Source organism: Aspergillus chevalieri, chromosome 2 (genome assembly GCF_016861735.1).
Source record: "Aspergillus chevalieri M1 DNA, chromosome 2, nearly complete sequence".
In the NCBI taxonomy this organism is placed as follows: Eukaryota; Fungi; Ascomycota; class Eurotiomycetes; order Eurotiales; family Aspergillaceae; genus Aspergillus; species Aspergillus chevalieri.
In genome coordinates, this window is record NC_057363.1 from 4,115,726 (window position 1) to 4,132,062 (window position 16,337).

At 48.1% G+C, this 16,337-nt stretch overlaps 6 protein-coding genes across 6 annotated transcripts; 3 read left to right on the forward strand and 3 right to left on the reverse strand.

The window, feature by feature from the left end:
- Window positions 1-56: 56 nt before the first annotated feature.
- Window positions 57-468, forward strand: ACHE_21410S (uncharacterized protein; the record flags this gene model as incomplete). Its single annotated transcript, XM_043275490.1, has 2 exons — window positions 57-389; window positions 448-468. The coding sequence occupies 2 exons, from the start codon at window positions 57-59 to the stop codon at window positions 466-468; spliced, it is 354 nt and encodes a 117-aa protein (XP_043134474.1).
- Window positions 469-2,801: 2,333 nt separating this feature from the next.
- Window positions 2,802-3,346, reverse strand: ACHE_21411A (uncharacterized protein; the record flags this gene model as incomplete). The annotated part of the gene is made up of 2 exons (XM_043275491.1): window positions 2,802-3,076; window positions 3,340-3,346. 2 exons carry the CDS (start codon window positions 3,344-3,346, stop codon window positions 2,802-2,804), a joined length of 282 nt encoding a protein of 93 aa, XP_043134475.1.
- A 1,048-nt stretch (window positions 3,347-4,394) lies between these two features.
- ACHE_21412A (Mic19 family protein) lies at window positions 4,395-5,296 on the reverse strand (the record flags this gene model as incomplete). The annotated part of the gene is made up of 3 exons (XM_043275492.1): window positions 4,395-4,898; window positions 4,971-5,028; window positions 5,238-5,296. The coding sequence occupies 3 exons, from the start codon at window positions 5,294-5,296 to the stop codon at window positions 4,395-4,397; spliced, it is 621 nt and encodes a 206-aa protein (XP_043134476.1).
- Window positions 5,297-5,982: 686 nt separating this feature from the next.
- Window positions 5,983-7,516, forward strand: glkA (glucokinase glkA; the record flags this gene model as incomplete). The annotated part of the gene is made up of 2 exons (XM_043275493.1): window positions 5,983-6,162; window positions 6,218-7,516. The coding sequence occupies 2 exons, from the start codon at window positions 5,983-5,985 to the stop codon at window positions 7,514-7,516; spliced, it is 1,479 nt and encodes a 492-aa protein (XP_043134477.1).
- Window positions 7,517-9,198: 1,682 nt separating this feature from the next.
- On the forward strand, window positions 9,199-11,045 carry ACHE_21414S (MDR family MFS transporter; the record flags this gene model as incomplete). The annotated part of the gene is made up of 3 exons (XM_043275494.1): window positions 9,199-9,489; window positions 9,539-10,345; window positions 10,398-11,045. The coding sequence occupies 3 exons, from the start codon at window positions 9,199-9,201 to the stop codon at window positions 11,043-11,045; spliced, it is 1,746 nt and encodes a 581-aa protein (XP_043134478.1).
- A 245-nt stretch (window positions 11,046-11,290) lies between these two features.
- On the reverse strand, window positions 11,291-12,036 carry ACHE_21415A (uncharacterized protein; the record flags this gene model as incomplete). The annotated part of the gene is made up of 3 exons (XM_043275495.1): window positions 11,291-11,443; window positions 11,496-11,888; window positions 11,938-12,036. The coding sequence occupies 3 exons, from the start codon at window positions 12,034-12,036 to the stop codon at window positions 11,291-11,293; spliced, it is 645 nt and encodes a 214-aa protein (XP_043134479.1).
- Window positions 12,037-16,337: the final 4,301 nt, after the last annotated feature.

Consider the following 16,337-nt stretch of genomic DNA (forward strand, 5'->3'; position numbering starts at 1 on the left):
ACCGTCACAAACACCTTTCCCTTTGCTGCATCAACATTTCCCTCAAATCTACCATCATGCCATCAAGCAAGCCGGTATACTACTATAAAAATAAGAAGGGTAAAATTGAAACCATATCCGATACCGCAAATACCGATGAACGGGCGCGCCGGCGCAACCAGTTGGCAGACATCAAAACGTTTCTTGACCAGTTGAACCATTACCTTCTCACACCCGAGGACCTGATGGGATGTCAACGACATGAACGAATGTCTCTAGAAGAGGACCCAAAGCCTCTCTACTTTACACCTTACGAAGGCCCTATCGAGGAGACTGAGAACGATGTCCTGCTTGGCTACTATGCAAAATGCGAACCAGATGACGGTCATTACACACGTGCATATTGTTTGGTATGGTATGATTGGCTCAACTCCAGCAATTTGCCAGACAGAGAACATTTCCTTCCAGGTGCACGCCATCGAGAGTTAGTTCTTCCCTCCTTGATCTAATCCTCGCTGGGCACCCTTTCTCATATCCTTTTTAGTTTTGGAGATTTTGGATTTGGTTTGCTTTTGCATATATCACCCTTTTCATCGAAGCCGCACTGGTAGGTGGAAGCAGCACGGCGTACACGCGAGCGAAGCTTCCCTCATATGAAGGTTTGGTTGGCCAATGGGGTATGCCCAGGGGATCAACATTCTACGCCAGAACTTGAAGTTATCTATGATGTGATGCACAGGTGTCTTGGAACAATGCATGTTTGCAACCATATGGTCGCTCCAGTAAGTATCTTCTTCAAAGAGAGCTACAAGAGAGAGAACAACAGATGACTGTTTTTGTCTTTCTTTTATTTCAGCTCCTCTTATTTTCCGTGACGTCGATGAATCATGTCCGAATCCTAGAAACATCTCATGACAGTAACGAACTTGTGGTACGCAGCAACCAGATGACCTTGAACACCGAAATCTGGATACTTTGCTTCTTCTATCACGCTGATGGCTGGGAATTTCGAACAAAGAGAAGGACACAGATGGATATTTTCCGACAGAAGACGTCTTGGATGTAGTTCGCGAGCAAAATCGGAAGGCTAAGTCGAGGACAAAGTCGAAGCCGAAGTTCAACTCCAGGCCAGAGTCCAAGCCAGACTCTAAGATAGAGTTCAAGGTCGAACTAAGAGCACAGATCGAGGCTGAACTCAAAACCGAATTTAGGCCCGGACCCGAGTTAGAGCATAAGGTAACAATTCAAAGTCTGAGTGCTAACCAGAATCCAAGTTAAAGTCGACTTGAATGACGATCTTCAATGATCTTTGCTGATTTAGGCGGCGGGTATTTTAGGGTAGTAATGGCGTGTTAAGAAGCGCCGCTGACTTGAGCATCTAAAAAGGTTCAACTCAAACGCATGCACATTGAGTTATAATCTAAAAGTTGCGCCCTCGTCTACTTTCCTTACTTTCGATACTCGATTTAACGATGTAACGGTTAGCAGGCGGCTGTTTTAGGAGTCCTGCTAACCAACTCCCATCTTGGCATCAGGTGAGCGTATTCCCACGGCCACGGGCTTCCTACAGACTGTTCGTGATTTCCTCAAATTATATTAAATCATCATCCCCTAAAGCTCCGGAAGAGCAGAAAGTAGTGCGCGTTTCTATCACCATAAATAAGGGTTGAATAAGCATCATCCCAATCTGGCTAGCCCGATTTTCAATCACGTGTGATTCTCAATGTTCAATTCAGTATCCATGGTCTATTCCACTAATAACTTGATAGACTTCTCTGAGCCTAGGCTATGGCATGCTGTATTCATCAATGATTATTCTGAATTGCGGCTGTATAACCATCAGTAAGCTCTTATTATGTCTGTGCATCTACATACTTGAGGATCAGCAGGGATAATATGGCTATTGCACTGTTTACATGCATGTCTTTCATTGACGAATCATTGTGATATCTTTGTTAGCTGTAGCCGACTTCTCGATTATTAAGCAATCGAACCAGACACAACCAATTGGGGAAAACAGTCCTTTGCAAGCATGACACTTGTGTCGGGATCACGGTTGACTGACCCACAAAACGCTGCTCTCGGCCCAATCTGGCGAGTCAAATATCCCAGTCGCTTTGAAAGGGATGCGCTTTGTTGTGACATCCTCTTGCCTTCCCATGAACCAGCAAAAAAACCCCCGCGTGTTCGTCTGACCAATGTTCATTTGGACTCTCTGTCAATCAATCCTTCTCTCCGCCATCGCCAGCTCTCCATCATCACTTCTTACCTCCGTGCTACCGGTTGGTGGCTGGCGATTTCAATCCTGTTCTTCCTGATGATGATATGCTTGTTCGTGCGAATGGCCTCCTGGATGTGTGGAATGAGCTACATCCAAGCGAAGCCGGATTTACTTGGGGGGCTGATGGCGATCAGCCATTCCCGCCCAACCGACTTGATAAAGTGGCAGTGGTTGGTCTGAAGCCATGCGGTATCATATAATAGCACCAAGTGACATTGGCAGGCTGGCACATCAAAATTGAGACGAGAGGAAGAAGATCAGAAGCACGATCATAGCTCGTTGCTAAAGTGGAGTGATCATTCCGGCCTCGTGTGCTCCTTCACATTATAGTGGGTATTGATTCAATCTTGAATTTCAATACTGACCGAACATCCGGATAATCGGGCAACGTTGATGTATACTTCCTTACGAATAATATTACGAACCCTCCTTTTTCCTTTTCTTTTTATGGTAGGCCCATAGCAAAGGCTTGATTTATAGTAGGTACCTATTGCCACTTGCTGTCCCTTCCAAGCTTCATCTTATCTTGCAATTCTTCCCGTCAGCAACCCAGCCTCGACTCGATCATTCCCGTGCCTTGGCGACCCTTGTAGGACGAGTCCAGGAGTTGCCACGTCTTGAGATCTTTGAATTCTTGTATCCAATCCCACAGACCATTGGCGGCATCGCCCTTTAAGCCCTTCAAAGGCATCTTCTCCCCGTTCTGGATCAATAAGTTTCGAATGGAATTGATGTCAATGATATCACCATCCCTTTTCAAACCACTACGGCGTGACTTGTTCGCCCAGCTGCTAAGCTTCAACTTTAGCAGACCCGCTGGAATAAGAAAATTTAGTTGCAAGGAGATATACAGCAAGCTCTAGACAGACATGGATGGTCGCATAATGTGGTCATAACATTTACTCCAAGCCAACCCAATGACATGTGAAGCAATTGCTCGGAAGAACTTAGCGCCTATATGGAATACTATGAGCAGTTCTCGGTCCTTTATTTCAGGTATTTTCACAGCGAGTCTTGTGACATATGAGAATGTCTGTTTTGTCAGTTTGAACCATCTAGACATGTCTGTTGAGACTCACCGGCCATTGAAATTAAGTTTCTTTGCGGCTGTATTTACCGAGGACGAAAAGGTATTTTCTGCCTTAGTGACTTGCTTAGGCCCTCTTTTTGTCTTCGGATTCTTTGTCTGCAGCAGCCCACATGCAAATAGCAACCAATATAACAACGATATTTTCGAGCTGATCCAAATTCGGATCACTTTTTTCAATTTGCGAGTTAACCCACTTGGCAGGTGCACGCGGCTTGGGTGACAAGGGAGCCAGGCTTTCCCCATGTGAGAGCCTTAATGACTAGTGCTGCATGCCCAGGAGACAGTCTGTTACGTGGAGAGCTTTCGGTTACCCTTGATGTGATGCACAAACATCTGAAAACGATGTTGCTCCGGTAAGTGTGGAAAACAAATTTTGAGATCGAGGCTGATTGTTGTTTATTTCATTCAGACTCTTTTATTCTCCGTGGTATCCATGAACCATATCCGAGTCATAGAGGCCTTCTACGACGGCGAGGAACTCGTGGTACGCAGAACCCAGAATTATGACATTCAACTCTGGATCTTCTTATCAGTCTATCACAGTGGTGGTTGAAATATCCGAGCCAAGAGAAGGGCACAAGGAGTTTCGTTCTATCAAAAGATATTTTAGCTACTTATGGACGTGTCTGATTCCATTAATGCGTTCGAGGGCCATACTGATACCTACACCCGAGGCCCGGACTCCCGCGTTCCGTAGCGCAGAGAACAATGATTGATGTCCCTTTCTTTTTTTTTTTTTTTCCGGCGATTTAGGCGTTTTCAGTCAGGGCAGTAATGGTATTTTAATGAGTGTAATATGTCGTTCTTGGATTTAGATGCCGTGCCAATGGGGTATACTATGTATGCGGAGATTTACGAAGGCTCGAGTTTTGATCATTCAACGGAACAAATAGGAAACTATACATACATGCACACATTTCAGAGGCCAAGTGCTATGCGGACAAACGAGATGGAAGACGTGGGAGGGGTAAAAAGATGAGGACCAGATTTATTTTGTAAAACCTGGGAGAAAACCAACCAAAGATATATCAAAATATATCTCACCTAACCAACGACACGGTCCACAAAAGTCTCCTCGAGCTTAGCAACCTCCCGCTTGAACCCCTCAACCTCCTTCCAGCAGTCCAGAGGCCGCCGGTCGTTCAACCGCAAACAGCTGGCGACATCCGATCTCGCCCGCTCAACATTCTCACCAACCTCAATAAGCTTCTTCCGTCCATCGAGCTTCTCCCGCAGCTGATCGATCTCGGTCTGCACTGCGGTCCGCGTTAGATCACGGTTAATCGGACGGTCCACCGGCGCAGCAACGGGGGTGTACTCCCGACCAGCGAAGGGGATTCGGGGAGCGTCCAGGTCCAGAGAGCCGGGGGTGTGGCTGATGTTTGGTGTGGAGGTAGCGGTAGCGGTAGCGGCGGTGTCTTTGACTTCGGCCAGGCGCTGTTCGATGTCTGCCAGTGTCTTCTGCTCGCGTTCGCGGAGGCGTTCGAGTTCCTTGGCTACGCGCTCTTGAATCTGGAGTTCGAGGGTCTTTGCGCGGGAGGAGTCGGTCTGTAGGAGCGTTCATCGGTTAACCTGAGCTCAAGAGTCTTCATTGTTTTGGAGGGGCTGATGTGGGCATACCTCGGAGCTGGTCTGGAGGGCCTCGACGAGGTTCGAGGAGAATTGAACGGGGGAGTTGCTATTATTCAAATGGTGTTAGCTTGTTGTTTCGTTGATCATCTTCCAGCGCTTGTATCTCCCGAAAGAGATGCGAATAGCCAATCCCAATAACACCAGCTCACTGTCGAATTGCGCAATATACCACCCTCCAGATTGCCTCCCCAAGAGCACACAGCTGCTATACCAAACAGAAAAGAGCAACAAATTCACCATTGGGACAATTCCTACCTCGAGAAAACATGTTTCGAGCCGGCCGAAGCCTCAGGCTTGGAGTTGCCGGCGCCCATTGTGTCTCTGGTGTCGGGGTTGGATATCGCTCGAAACCGTGGGAAAGTCGACGAGGAGCCCAGATATAATCCGACTAGACTGCCTAGAGGAAGAGGGGTCGTGGTTTGTCTAAGGCTTGGATTTCAATCACTGTCGACGTCCGAGTTCTGCCGGCCATGGAATTCGGCGGTCGGTCACGTGTATATTTATGCCTAAGGCATAAATAAGAATCTACATGCCTACAGAGTAAAGCAGGCGAGAAATAACCAGGAGAATTATTGAGATTCAATTCTATGTACATTTGACCGTATGGGATTTATTGAGATCTCAATTGAACTTGGTAAAACTGGTGTTTGCATTGGGAAGTTCACATTGGATGATATCATCAACCGCAAACGTCTTGCAAATTGAGTGAAATCGATGAATTACCCGCGCAATTTAATGCGCATTTATTATCGTTTAAATTGCCGGGTGGATGACAATTAGAGCAATTCATATCCCCGCGGCAGGAACCGGAGAAAACCAGTCGATATCGGGAAGCCGGCGGTTTCTGTTCTCTTCTGCGACTGACCTCATCGACCCCTCTCCCATGATATAACCTGGAATTCATCGCTCCGACAAAGACTTCCTCTGCCGTCTCTTCTTTCTTCCTTCCTCTTCGTGCGATTCAAGACTCTCATTCCATTCTGTCCCGTATACCGCAACCATGTCTTTCATCCTGGACGAGGCCAATCGCATTGCGCACCTGTTCGACTACCCCGCCGAGCAGGTCCATCGAGGGGTCGCTGAATACATCCGTCAGTCGAATGAAGGGCTTACTCAGGAAAACACGACCCTGAGTCAGATCCCTACCTTTGTGACATCGGTGCCAAATGGCACCGAAAAGGTACGTTTTCTTTCTTACGAAGTCTCGATCCTGCTGACCCGGAGATCTTTCATAGGGCCTCTACCTCGCCGTCGACCTCGGTGGCACCAATTTCCGCGTGTGCTCAATTGACCTTCATGGCGATACAACATTCTCCGTCACGCAGTCCAAGATCATGGTTCCCGGCGAACTGATGTCTGCGGAAAACTCCAGGGACCTCTTCGTGTTCTTGGCCCGGCAAATCGAAGCCTTCCTACGCATTCACCACAATGAGCACTTCGAAGCACACCTCCAGCGTTGTCGCGACGGCACTGCTACTCAAGAAATGTTCGATCTCGGTTTCACATTCAGTTTCCCCGTGCGCCAGTCGGGCATCAACAAGGGCACTCTCATCCGATGGACAAAGGGCTACAACATCCCCGATGCTGTGGGTCAGGATGTATGCGCGCTGTTGCAATCGGCGATTGATGAATTACAACTTCCGGTCCGTGTTGCTGCGCTTGTCAATGACACTGTTGGAACTCTGATGGCCCGGTCCTACACTTCGCCTGGGAAAACACGGACATTGATCGGAGCCATTTTCGGCACAGGAACCAACGGGGCCTACTTGGAGAAACTCGACCGGGTCAGTAAGTTGGAGAATAGCGAATATGGTAAATACGACAAATCGACAGGCGAAATGCTTATCAACACTGAATGGGGAAGTTTCGATAACCACTTGAGCGTGTTGCCCAACACCATCTACGACCAGCAGGTGGATGCAGACAGCAACAACCCAGGGATCCAGATGTTTGAGAAGCGTGTTTCGGGCATGTTCTTAGGCGAGGTCCTGCGTCGGGCCTTGGTGGAAATGTACCATAACCCATCAGTCAACTTGTTCAAGCCCAACGAGACATCTAATGTTATTACTCCCGATGACTCGCCTCTCTTCAAGCAGTGGGGTATAGACACCAGTCTTCTGAGCTTGGTAGAGACGGACAAGACTGAGAACCGGGAGCACGTCAAGAAGGCATTGCAAGACCACTTGAAGATCGAAAAGGCCAGCATCACAGAGTGCAAGGCTGTCCAAGTCATTGGACACGCTATTGCTACGCGCGCTGCCCGTTTGGGTGCCGTGCCTCTTGCTGCCATTGCCATCTCCACTGGTAGATTACAGACCGACGAGATGATCGACGTCGGTGTTGACGGAAGTCTCGTCGAGTTCTACCCCAACTTCGAGGGACACATTCGTGAGGCATTGAGGCAGGTTCCTGATGTGGGCCCCGAGGGTGAGAAGAAGATTCGCATTGGCATCTCCAAGGACGGTAGCGGTGTCGGTGCTGCATTGATCGCTTTGGTTGCCGGTCGTGAAGTTGAAGCGATGAAACGTCAATGAATGCTTCGCCGCCACCGGCCTGGCTACCTTACAATGTTTGTTGACGTATTACACTGTTATGCACTCTCGATTGATCATCAACAGAATTGCCACAACCTTCCTTGGAGTCGAATACTCGCGTTGTACTTCAAAAAGCAATGCTCGTCATGATTGACGACCTTCACCCCCGCCGAGTAGGCGCGGGACGAGGTGTATCAGTGTCATGCTACGGAGTTGTACATCTATTCTATGTTGGCATTGCATTATTCGGGATATCCTATGGGCGCGATGGATTGTGATTACTTATTCCTGCTATGGCGTCTATTGTTGCGCTATACTTGAGCATAGAAATACCGGATTAGACCAATGATGAAACTATTGATCTAACAATGTCGACCGGCTTTTACAAGATAGCTTTCATGGCTTAGTTCTCTAGTATTTATTGGGCTAATCAACACGAGTTACCCTGATACTCAAGGATTTATCCACCTTATACAGCTAAAGCACACTTCAATCCCTGGCGCCAACTTTTGGTGGATTTCACCGTCACCCAATAATTCCTCTGCCAATTTCCACAAATTTCCGGCATACTCCTTGTCCTCTGGTTTAGCAAAGTCAAGGGCTCGACCATGGCCGTGTTCGGCATGTCCACATTGCCCGATCGAATGCAGCACAACGTATTTGCCCCCCTTGGTTGATATGACCTGCTCGAAACCCTCGGAACTATTTCCCGTGGACGCAACATCAAGAATCAGTCTGAGTTCGCGTCTACATCTCGTATTGTCTGAGAAAGAGGAATCACTTCGCTAGGTTGACAAGGTATTGATCAGCAGCGATTCATCGTCTTCACCAGTCATCAAAACAGAGATTGGAGCATTCAAAGGCTATTAGCGATATTACAGCCGAAAGTTGATTTAAAACTTTTTTGTATGCAAGGCTTGCATGGAGTTTCATAATTTCCACGACGATGAATTCAAAGCTACATCGACGTCCTGGAAGCTTAAATCGTATCTCAGACATTTGATGTTTGCCGCTACGTATTGGCCTCACAATGATGGAAGAACCCTAAGAGATGTTGGTTGGGGTACAACCGGTGGAGAAATAACATATGGAGTATGGATTATAGGACAGGCACGAGTTGCTGATAGGAGAAACATACGCGCATCGAAACTGAAACGGAGCATACCACAGGGACGCAAGGTACACACTGCATATTTCGATGTGTGCATACATGTATGGCAAGGGTATGCAGCTACCCCAATATCGCGCTGAGGCTGGTCACTCGTTTTCCATACCACAGAATCAACACATAATGCGTGCTCGTGGATAACTTTACCGCGTAGCAATCCATCGCCATGGTACGTACTGACAGTAGATTCCACTTGTAGACCTTTGACAGTTATGATGCAAATGTCCCGATCCGCCTCCCCCTTTCTTCGCTTATTATCCTTTTGTTCAATTCACAGCCACAAACGGTCACGGCAAGAGCAAGGGCATTGTTGCTGTTAGATCTGAACCCCTTCCGTCGGGCATGCGCAATCAATTCCGTGTCAGCATTAGACGAAACCGTCCTGTAAGGTACTGGCTGCTTGCACGAACGGTACTTCCTGCATGTGTTCATTTCCATTTTTCTTTCTTTAACCTAGTGTCCCTTTGCCTGACGTTTTGATTGTCCATTTTCGAACACTCGTTTATACTACAAGATGCGGCAAACAAGCGAGTGCAAAGGTTTCAGGCATTTGGGCCAGTCGATGGATACGATTGAGATGAATTCGACTGAGACTCTCGATAAGCCCTGGTTGAGAAAGACACCTTCCAGAACAAGCACGCTCGTGAATTCTCCGCGACCTGGGAGTCCATTAAAATACTACTATGAGGAGCTCGAGCCTGTTTTACGAAGAGAGGATACAGAGGAGGAACATGAGTATCCGACATTATGGAAGTTGACGCTTATCACGATTGGGATATGTCTGTGTGTGTTTTGCATGGCTTTGGTTGGTTTGCCTTGCTTCTCCGAGGTATATTGGGGGCTAACAACTGTAGGATAACACAATCATGGCAACAGCTATCCCTAAAATTACCAGTCAATTCAACTCGCTGGACGATGTTGGCTGGTACGGCAGCGCGTACCTACTCCCGACTTGCGCCTTGACCCTAGTCTTCGGCAAATTATATACATTCTACTCAATCAAATGGGTCTACTTGCTCGCACTGTTCATTTTCGAACTGGGCTCGTTCATCTGCGGCGTGACTCCGACCTCTATCGGATTGATTATGGGACGCGCGATTGCTGGTCTGGGCGGTGCAGGATTATTCTCCGGATCTATTCTCATCGTCACGCAAACGGTACAATTGCATAGACGACCTCTGTACACAGGTATGGTTGGGGCTATGTTTGGTGTTGCTAGTGTTGCGGGACCGTTGATGGGAGGTGCACTGACGGATCACGTTTCGTGGAGGTGGTGCTTCTACATCAACTTGCCAATTGGGTTCGTGACGGCGGTGTTCATCTTGGCCTTCTTCCAATCGCCAAAAGCCATTAAGAATAGGACCGGGTTCAAGCATCAGATCTCGGAGTTGGATATCCCCGGCACAATGTTCTTTCTTCCCGGTGTGGTCTGCGGCTTGTTGGCGTTACAATGGGGTGGTATCAAGTATGAGTGGAGTGACAGACGGGTTATTGCACTTTTCGTGTGCTGTGGAGTGTTGATCTTGCTCTTCTGTGCTGTGCAATGGTGGAGACAGGAGAAGGCTACTATTCCGCCCCGGTTGATCAAGGACCGTAACATGTGGGGATCAGCATGGTATGCGTTTTGCATTGGTGGCTGCTTCTTCATCTATGTGTACTATGTGAGTACCTTAGACCATGTATTGAGATTCCCAGGGCTAACCGTGTCAACAGCTCCCACTCTGGTTCCAAGCAATCAAAGGCGCTTCCGCAACCAAGTCAGGAATTATGAACCTCCCCATGATCCTCGGCGTTGTCATATGCTCCGTCCTCGCCGGCGCCCTCGTCACCTGGATCGGCTACTACACGCCCTTCATGATCGCCTGCTCAGTAATCATGACCATCGGCGCCGGCCTGCTCACCATCCTCCAACCAGACTCCAACCACAATGCATGGATCGGCTACCAAGCTCTCTTCGGAATTGGTCTCGGTATGGGTATCCAGCAACCCATGATCGTCGTCCAAACCTCTCTTGCGGCGGGCGACATTCCCGTTGCGACGGCTGTCAATATGTTCGCGCAGACGCTGGGCGGGGCGCTTTTCATCGCTGTTGGACAGAATGTGTTTTCGAATCGGTTGCTCGATAATATGGTGAAGAGCGTGCCACCATTGGAGATCGCGAAGGTGATGGATGCGGGTGCTACGTTGGTTCGACAAGTCGTGTCGCCGGAATGGTTGCCGGAGGTGTTGCAGGCATATAGTGATGCTATCACGGAGGCTTTTTACCCTGGTGTTGCGATGGGGGGTCTGTCGATCATCGGGGCGTTGGTCATTCAGTGGAGATCTGTGCGGGGGAAAGATATTGATATGGGGGACATGTAATGGTTATGAACATTTATATATATATATATATATATATATATATATTTTGGTTGTCGTATGTAGGAAGGGTTTTGGCGTACATATTATGCTTATCTAGGCGCTGGTGACGCAAGCTATTCAATGACAGAGAAGTTGATAGACCTCTCGGGGTATCAATTTAGACCAAATTAAACTGCGTATGGGGAATCTATGCCTAACGTATGAATAAAAACCTCGAGATAAACAAAAAACCAGGTAACAAACCGCTAAACAGCCGCGTACAGACTTAAATACACTCCCCAAATGACACCACACGCGCTCGCGAACACCACTCGCCGGTCTACCGGAATGACAGTATACATCAATCCCGAGACCAGAGGCCGAAACTTGAGGCGGGCGATCATAATAGGGGGCAAGTCCTATCATCGTTAGATCGAGTATCAGAAAACAGGCCAGGCAAGGAAAACAAACATCGCAGACTAGTTTCCAAAGACCTCCAATCCCAACCTCTCCTTTAAGCAGATTAATCAGAACGATAAATAGAACGATATTCACCACGCCAGCTACCGTCTGGTCGAGAGTGAATTTCATAGCGAAATTGCGCCATCCCGACCCTGAGGGAGACGACGATGGACCAGAAGAGAATGTCTGTCGTCGAGGGGGTTTTTCCTTGCGTGGGAGGGAATCTTCAAGATCTAGCACTGGCTTGTCTTTCTCTGTATTGCTCTTGAATACGTTTCTTAGATTTGGAAAGCCCGGGAACCGGACTTCAATGTAGCGCTGCCAGTAAAAATTGGGCGGCACGACAATAGCCCCGTAAATGATGAATGCTAAGAAAGCCGGGATGTTGAGAGTAAATGGTTTCTATGCTTTGTTAGTTCTGTATGCTTTTGCTCTAAAGGGTAGGGCATACGTTTTGTTTGTGCTGGTCTATCGCTTGCGCCAGGAGGTTGGATATGGCGTTGAGGATGGTGGATTGGAGCAGGGTCGCTGTCAATGGAGATGGAGGCATGTTGATTCAGGGAACATTACATGATCTTCTGAAGAGACTCTATACTTTATGTTTGTATATAGTCTCCCTTTTTGTATATTCTCCCCTTTGATGACCTCCTGTCAGGTGCTGATGCCAAGACGCGGCTGGGCGACCGTGTCCTTAGTCTTACACGCTTATTTCCTATTCGGGTTACTTGCTGCGCATAGAACTAACAAGCAATGAGCTAGCTAAGTATAGCAGCAAGACGAATTAAAGCAACACTGAACATCGAGAATGAAATAACCGAATAAGTCTCAGGCACTCTGACTCCACTTGCGCCCCCCCCCACTTATAAAACGAAAATCAAGACTATCATGGTAATAAAACCCCCTCCAAAGAGTACCGCTAATCCTACACCCATTAAATCTGAGCAACACCCTCTCTTGCTCCCGGAAGACCGCCTATGGCCAAGCTCTGCATCTGACTCGGTCTCTGCTTGTGTTAATGTCTCCGAGGTCGGCCGTAACGGGGATGCTACCGGCAAACCGTATGGGGGAGGAGGGCTTGATGGACGTGATGTGTATGGAGGAGGGTCTGATTCAGTTCGTCAGCCATGTCACCGAAATATCTTTTCTTGTGGCGCATACCTGCATTTTGATTCTCGACAGGGCGGTTATTGTCACCCCATTCAGGAGGTTGTTCGTTCTGACGGCTCGCATAGATCATTTTACTGTATTGAATGAGCCGTATAATGAGATGAGGCAAGATATAGTGAAGTAGGCATTGCCGAATAGGCATCTACAAGTTGCTAGGCATCTGTTTGATCGCAACTCAAATTCGATAGTACTCTATGATTGCTAAACTACATAAGAATGAGCCTTTCCTAAGCATTTGTATAAATACCCTGTCAATTAAGCTGTGTAGATGCGAGATAATCAACACTAACGAACATAGTTAATGTCAATTCTTCATATAACGTGACAGCTCTAACCCAGGAAATTGAAATCATCATTCATCTTTAAATACGAATGCCCGAAAACCAGGGTATAATGCCAACAAAGTGATTATCATGGCGATGAATCCCGCTACAAGAAGCACAGCAAGTTCTATCACAAATGGGCGCCAGGGTATTCTTCTCTCCCAAGCCAGGATACTCTCCTTCTCTTGGGAGACGACTATCTATAACCGAGCTCTGGGTCTGTCGCTGGCGTCGATGACAGCGATGTCTCTGTTAAGCAGTATGAGGAGGGAGTATCTGCTTTGGTTGGTTATGTCATTGCAGGCTTCTTTTTCTTTTTCTTCATGGATACTTACCTGAGTCTGTGTTTCCAGGAGAATAGTTCCCATCACCCCATTGGGCACCTTGTTCGTTCCCCATTTTGCTTTCTTGTGAGGGATATTGAAATATAGCAGGAAAGAAGGTAAGCTTGTAACTAAAATACGACTTGCTAGGCATCTTCATGACACAGTTCTGACGGTACTTCAGATACATTGGCGATGCCTAAGGCGTGTGTTTAGGCTACTTTCTCGCTCATCGATTGTACAGAGGTCTGTATTCTGACTCGGTATAATGAAAGTCATCAATTTCGAACAAGCATGTGTATATATACCATTAATTAATTACCATTATAGGAACAAAAATCATTAACCATAATCACAATCATCATAATCTTGTAAAAAAACAACTCCTCAGTGGCGAACCCCCCCCTACCTTCTGAGCGAGTTCCCGCATCGCGGAAAACTCGAATCTTATATTTAACTTCACGCTGAATCGATTGATACTACTTTCGACGTTGTTCTCCCCAGCTGTCGCTGACAATGGGGGGTGCAAAGAAGAAAGGGGTGGTCGGAGCCGCATCTCCGTGGCCTAACCACTCGTACAACCATAAAGACCACGACGAAAGCGCCCATGCAGCTGCCACCCTTACAGAAACGGCAGAGCTGAGGCAAATTGCTGAACGGACCCAGGGACTGCCCCCCAGGGATCTATTCATCCGGTTTATGAGTTCAGTCGAAGACCTCGCAATGAAGGTGCGCGACCGCGCCAGCAACAACAGCAGAGAAGACCATGACAGCCAGAAAAAGGTGCTTGAACAAATCCAAACCATGTTCGATAAGCAGACACAGGAGATGAAAGCTCTACAATGGCAACCCCCAAAATTAACCAGCAGCCCCCTAGCATCTAGTCCCTCCGGCCATGCAAAATCATTCCGGGATGCGGCTCTAGCAAGTCACCTGACATCAGCAAAATCTTCTTTGGTCTCGGGCTGGATGCAGGGCAACACCAATGGATCTGTCAGTACAAATGGAACACCAAGCACCTCTCCAAGCAGCCCAGCAACACCATTCCCGCTGAAAACAGACCTGGAGATCCATATCCGAAGCACTGATCGCCAAATTGTTGACCCATTGCGCCACCAGAAGGAGGCCAGGGTCGTGGAGCGAGCAAACCGTGCTATTAGAGAATCAAACAACAATATCATTGCCCACCGATCAGTCTCTACAGGCCGCATCCTGCCCAGTGGAGACATTATCCTACGTGCGGAGAGCCTGGAGGATGTGGAACAACTGGCCAGAGCAGCAAAAGACTGGTGCCATGCCTTTGGAGACAATGCAACCATCAAAAGAAGAACATACTGTGTTGTCATGAATGGCGTCAACTGCCATCTTGACCTAGCAGCTGCACCAGCTCGCATTAAGGCTGATAACTTAGGGCGTCTGGCCTCTGCCCCCACAACGATCACATATACTGGATGGCTCCTTGGCCCCCGACATATCGCAGAACATAAACCAGAAACATCAAAGCTAATTGTTGAGTTCGATAATGACCGAGCTGCCAACATAGCCATACTGCTTGGCCTGGCAATTGACGGCCGTGACCACCCATGTGAACTCTACGACCAAACTCACCGGATCCAGCAGTGCTTCAACTGCCAAACATATGGCCACATAGCCCGAAACTGCAAGCGGCCTACCTCATGTGCATACTGTGCACTAAACCATTCCTCTCAGGAATGCCCCACAGCAAGAGACCGCACTAAGGCCCAATGTGCAGTCTGCCAGAAACAGAACACTAAGCGAAGTGAGAAGGTCTCAGAGGACCATTTCGCCTTTGACCGCAGCTGCCCAGCCCGTGTGGAACAGGTGGAGATTGCACGTCATAACAGAGCCAATGGATGTGGATGGTATGAGAGTGCTCCTGTCTCCCTTGACTCGGCAGGTCCCTCAGGGAAGGAACAAGACCCCACCCCAGCAGAAGCTGCAGAGTACCACACCCAACGCCGCGGCCCGGGCCGACCCAGAAAGAGCAATAAAAGACCTCGCACAGAAGAGGAACCCGAACTGAACAGCGTTATGGCGGATACCCAACCAGAAACAAGAGTTCTCAGACAGACCAGAAACCGAAGCAAAAGCTATACCCGGCACCATGGTCAAGAGTCTGATGATGAGCAAAGCCAGTATCCCTCCAATGAAGACCCAATGGAGGAGGAACTGTAATCAATAATGAATCTTAAACAAATTCGAATCCTGCAGGCCAACTGCTGGAAATCACGAGAGAAAGTGATGATACACCTCTTTGGTGAGAAAGAGGTGCGCGACCTAGAGATCCTGGCTATCCAGGAGCCCTACATCAACAGACACACAGACCAAGTGACCACATATTCACAAATGCTTGGAAACCGTTTCCACCTCCTGATCAAGCCTACTAGCAAGGACACTGATGTGGCCAATATGCCGCGGATCTGCTTCTTTGTCAGTAAGGCACTGGATCCAACGAAGTGGGCGATAAAGCACCATACAAAGGACCTGAGCACCTTGACACTTCACACAAGAATAGGCCCCATACATATTCATAACGCATACAATCCCAGCCCTGTGACAGGCCAACCCAGTGTCATTGGTGCATTGCACAATGCACTGGCTGAATACCCCAACCAGAAACATGTGGTAGTGGGCGATTTTAACCTCCATCATCCAATGTGGGCCCGACCTGACTACAACCACCGCCATGAGGAAGCAGATGATCTCATCAGGGTAGCTGAAGATCACGGCTTAGAACTGCTTACACCACCAGGCACCATTACATATGAGAAGCATACAGGCAGAGGTAGTCACCAGACTACAATTGACCTGGCATGGGCCACCGCTGAGGTAACAGATCTCCTGGTGCGCTGTCAAGACCGACGGGACTGGATGCATGCAGCAGACCACATACCGATTCTCACAGAATTGGATATATCTGTGCAGAAAGCTCCAGAGAGGTTAAAGATGAAGTGACAGGAAGCTGATTGGGATGCCTTCCTAAAGGCATTGACTGCAGACCTCCAGCCCACATGCTC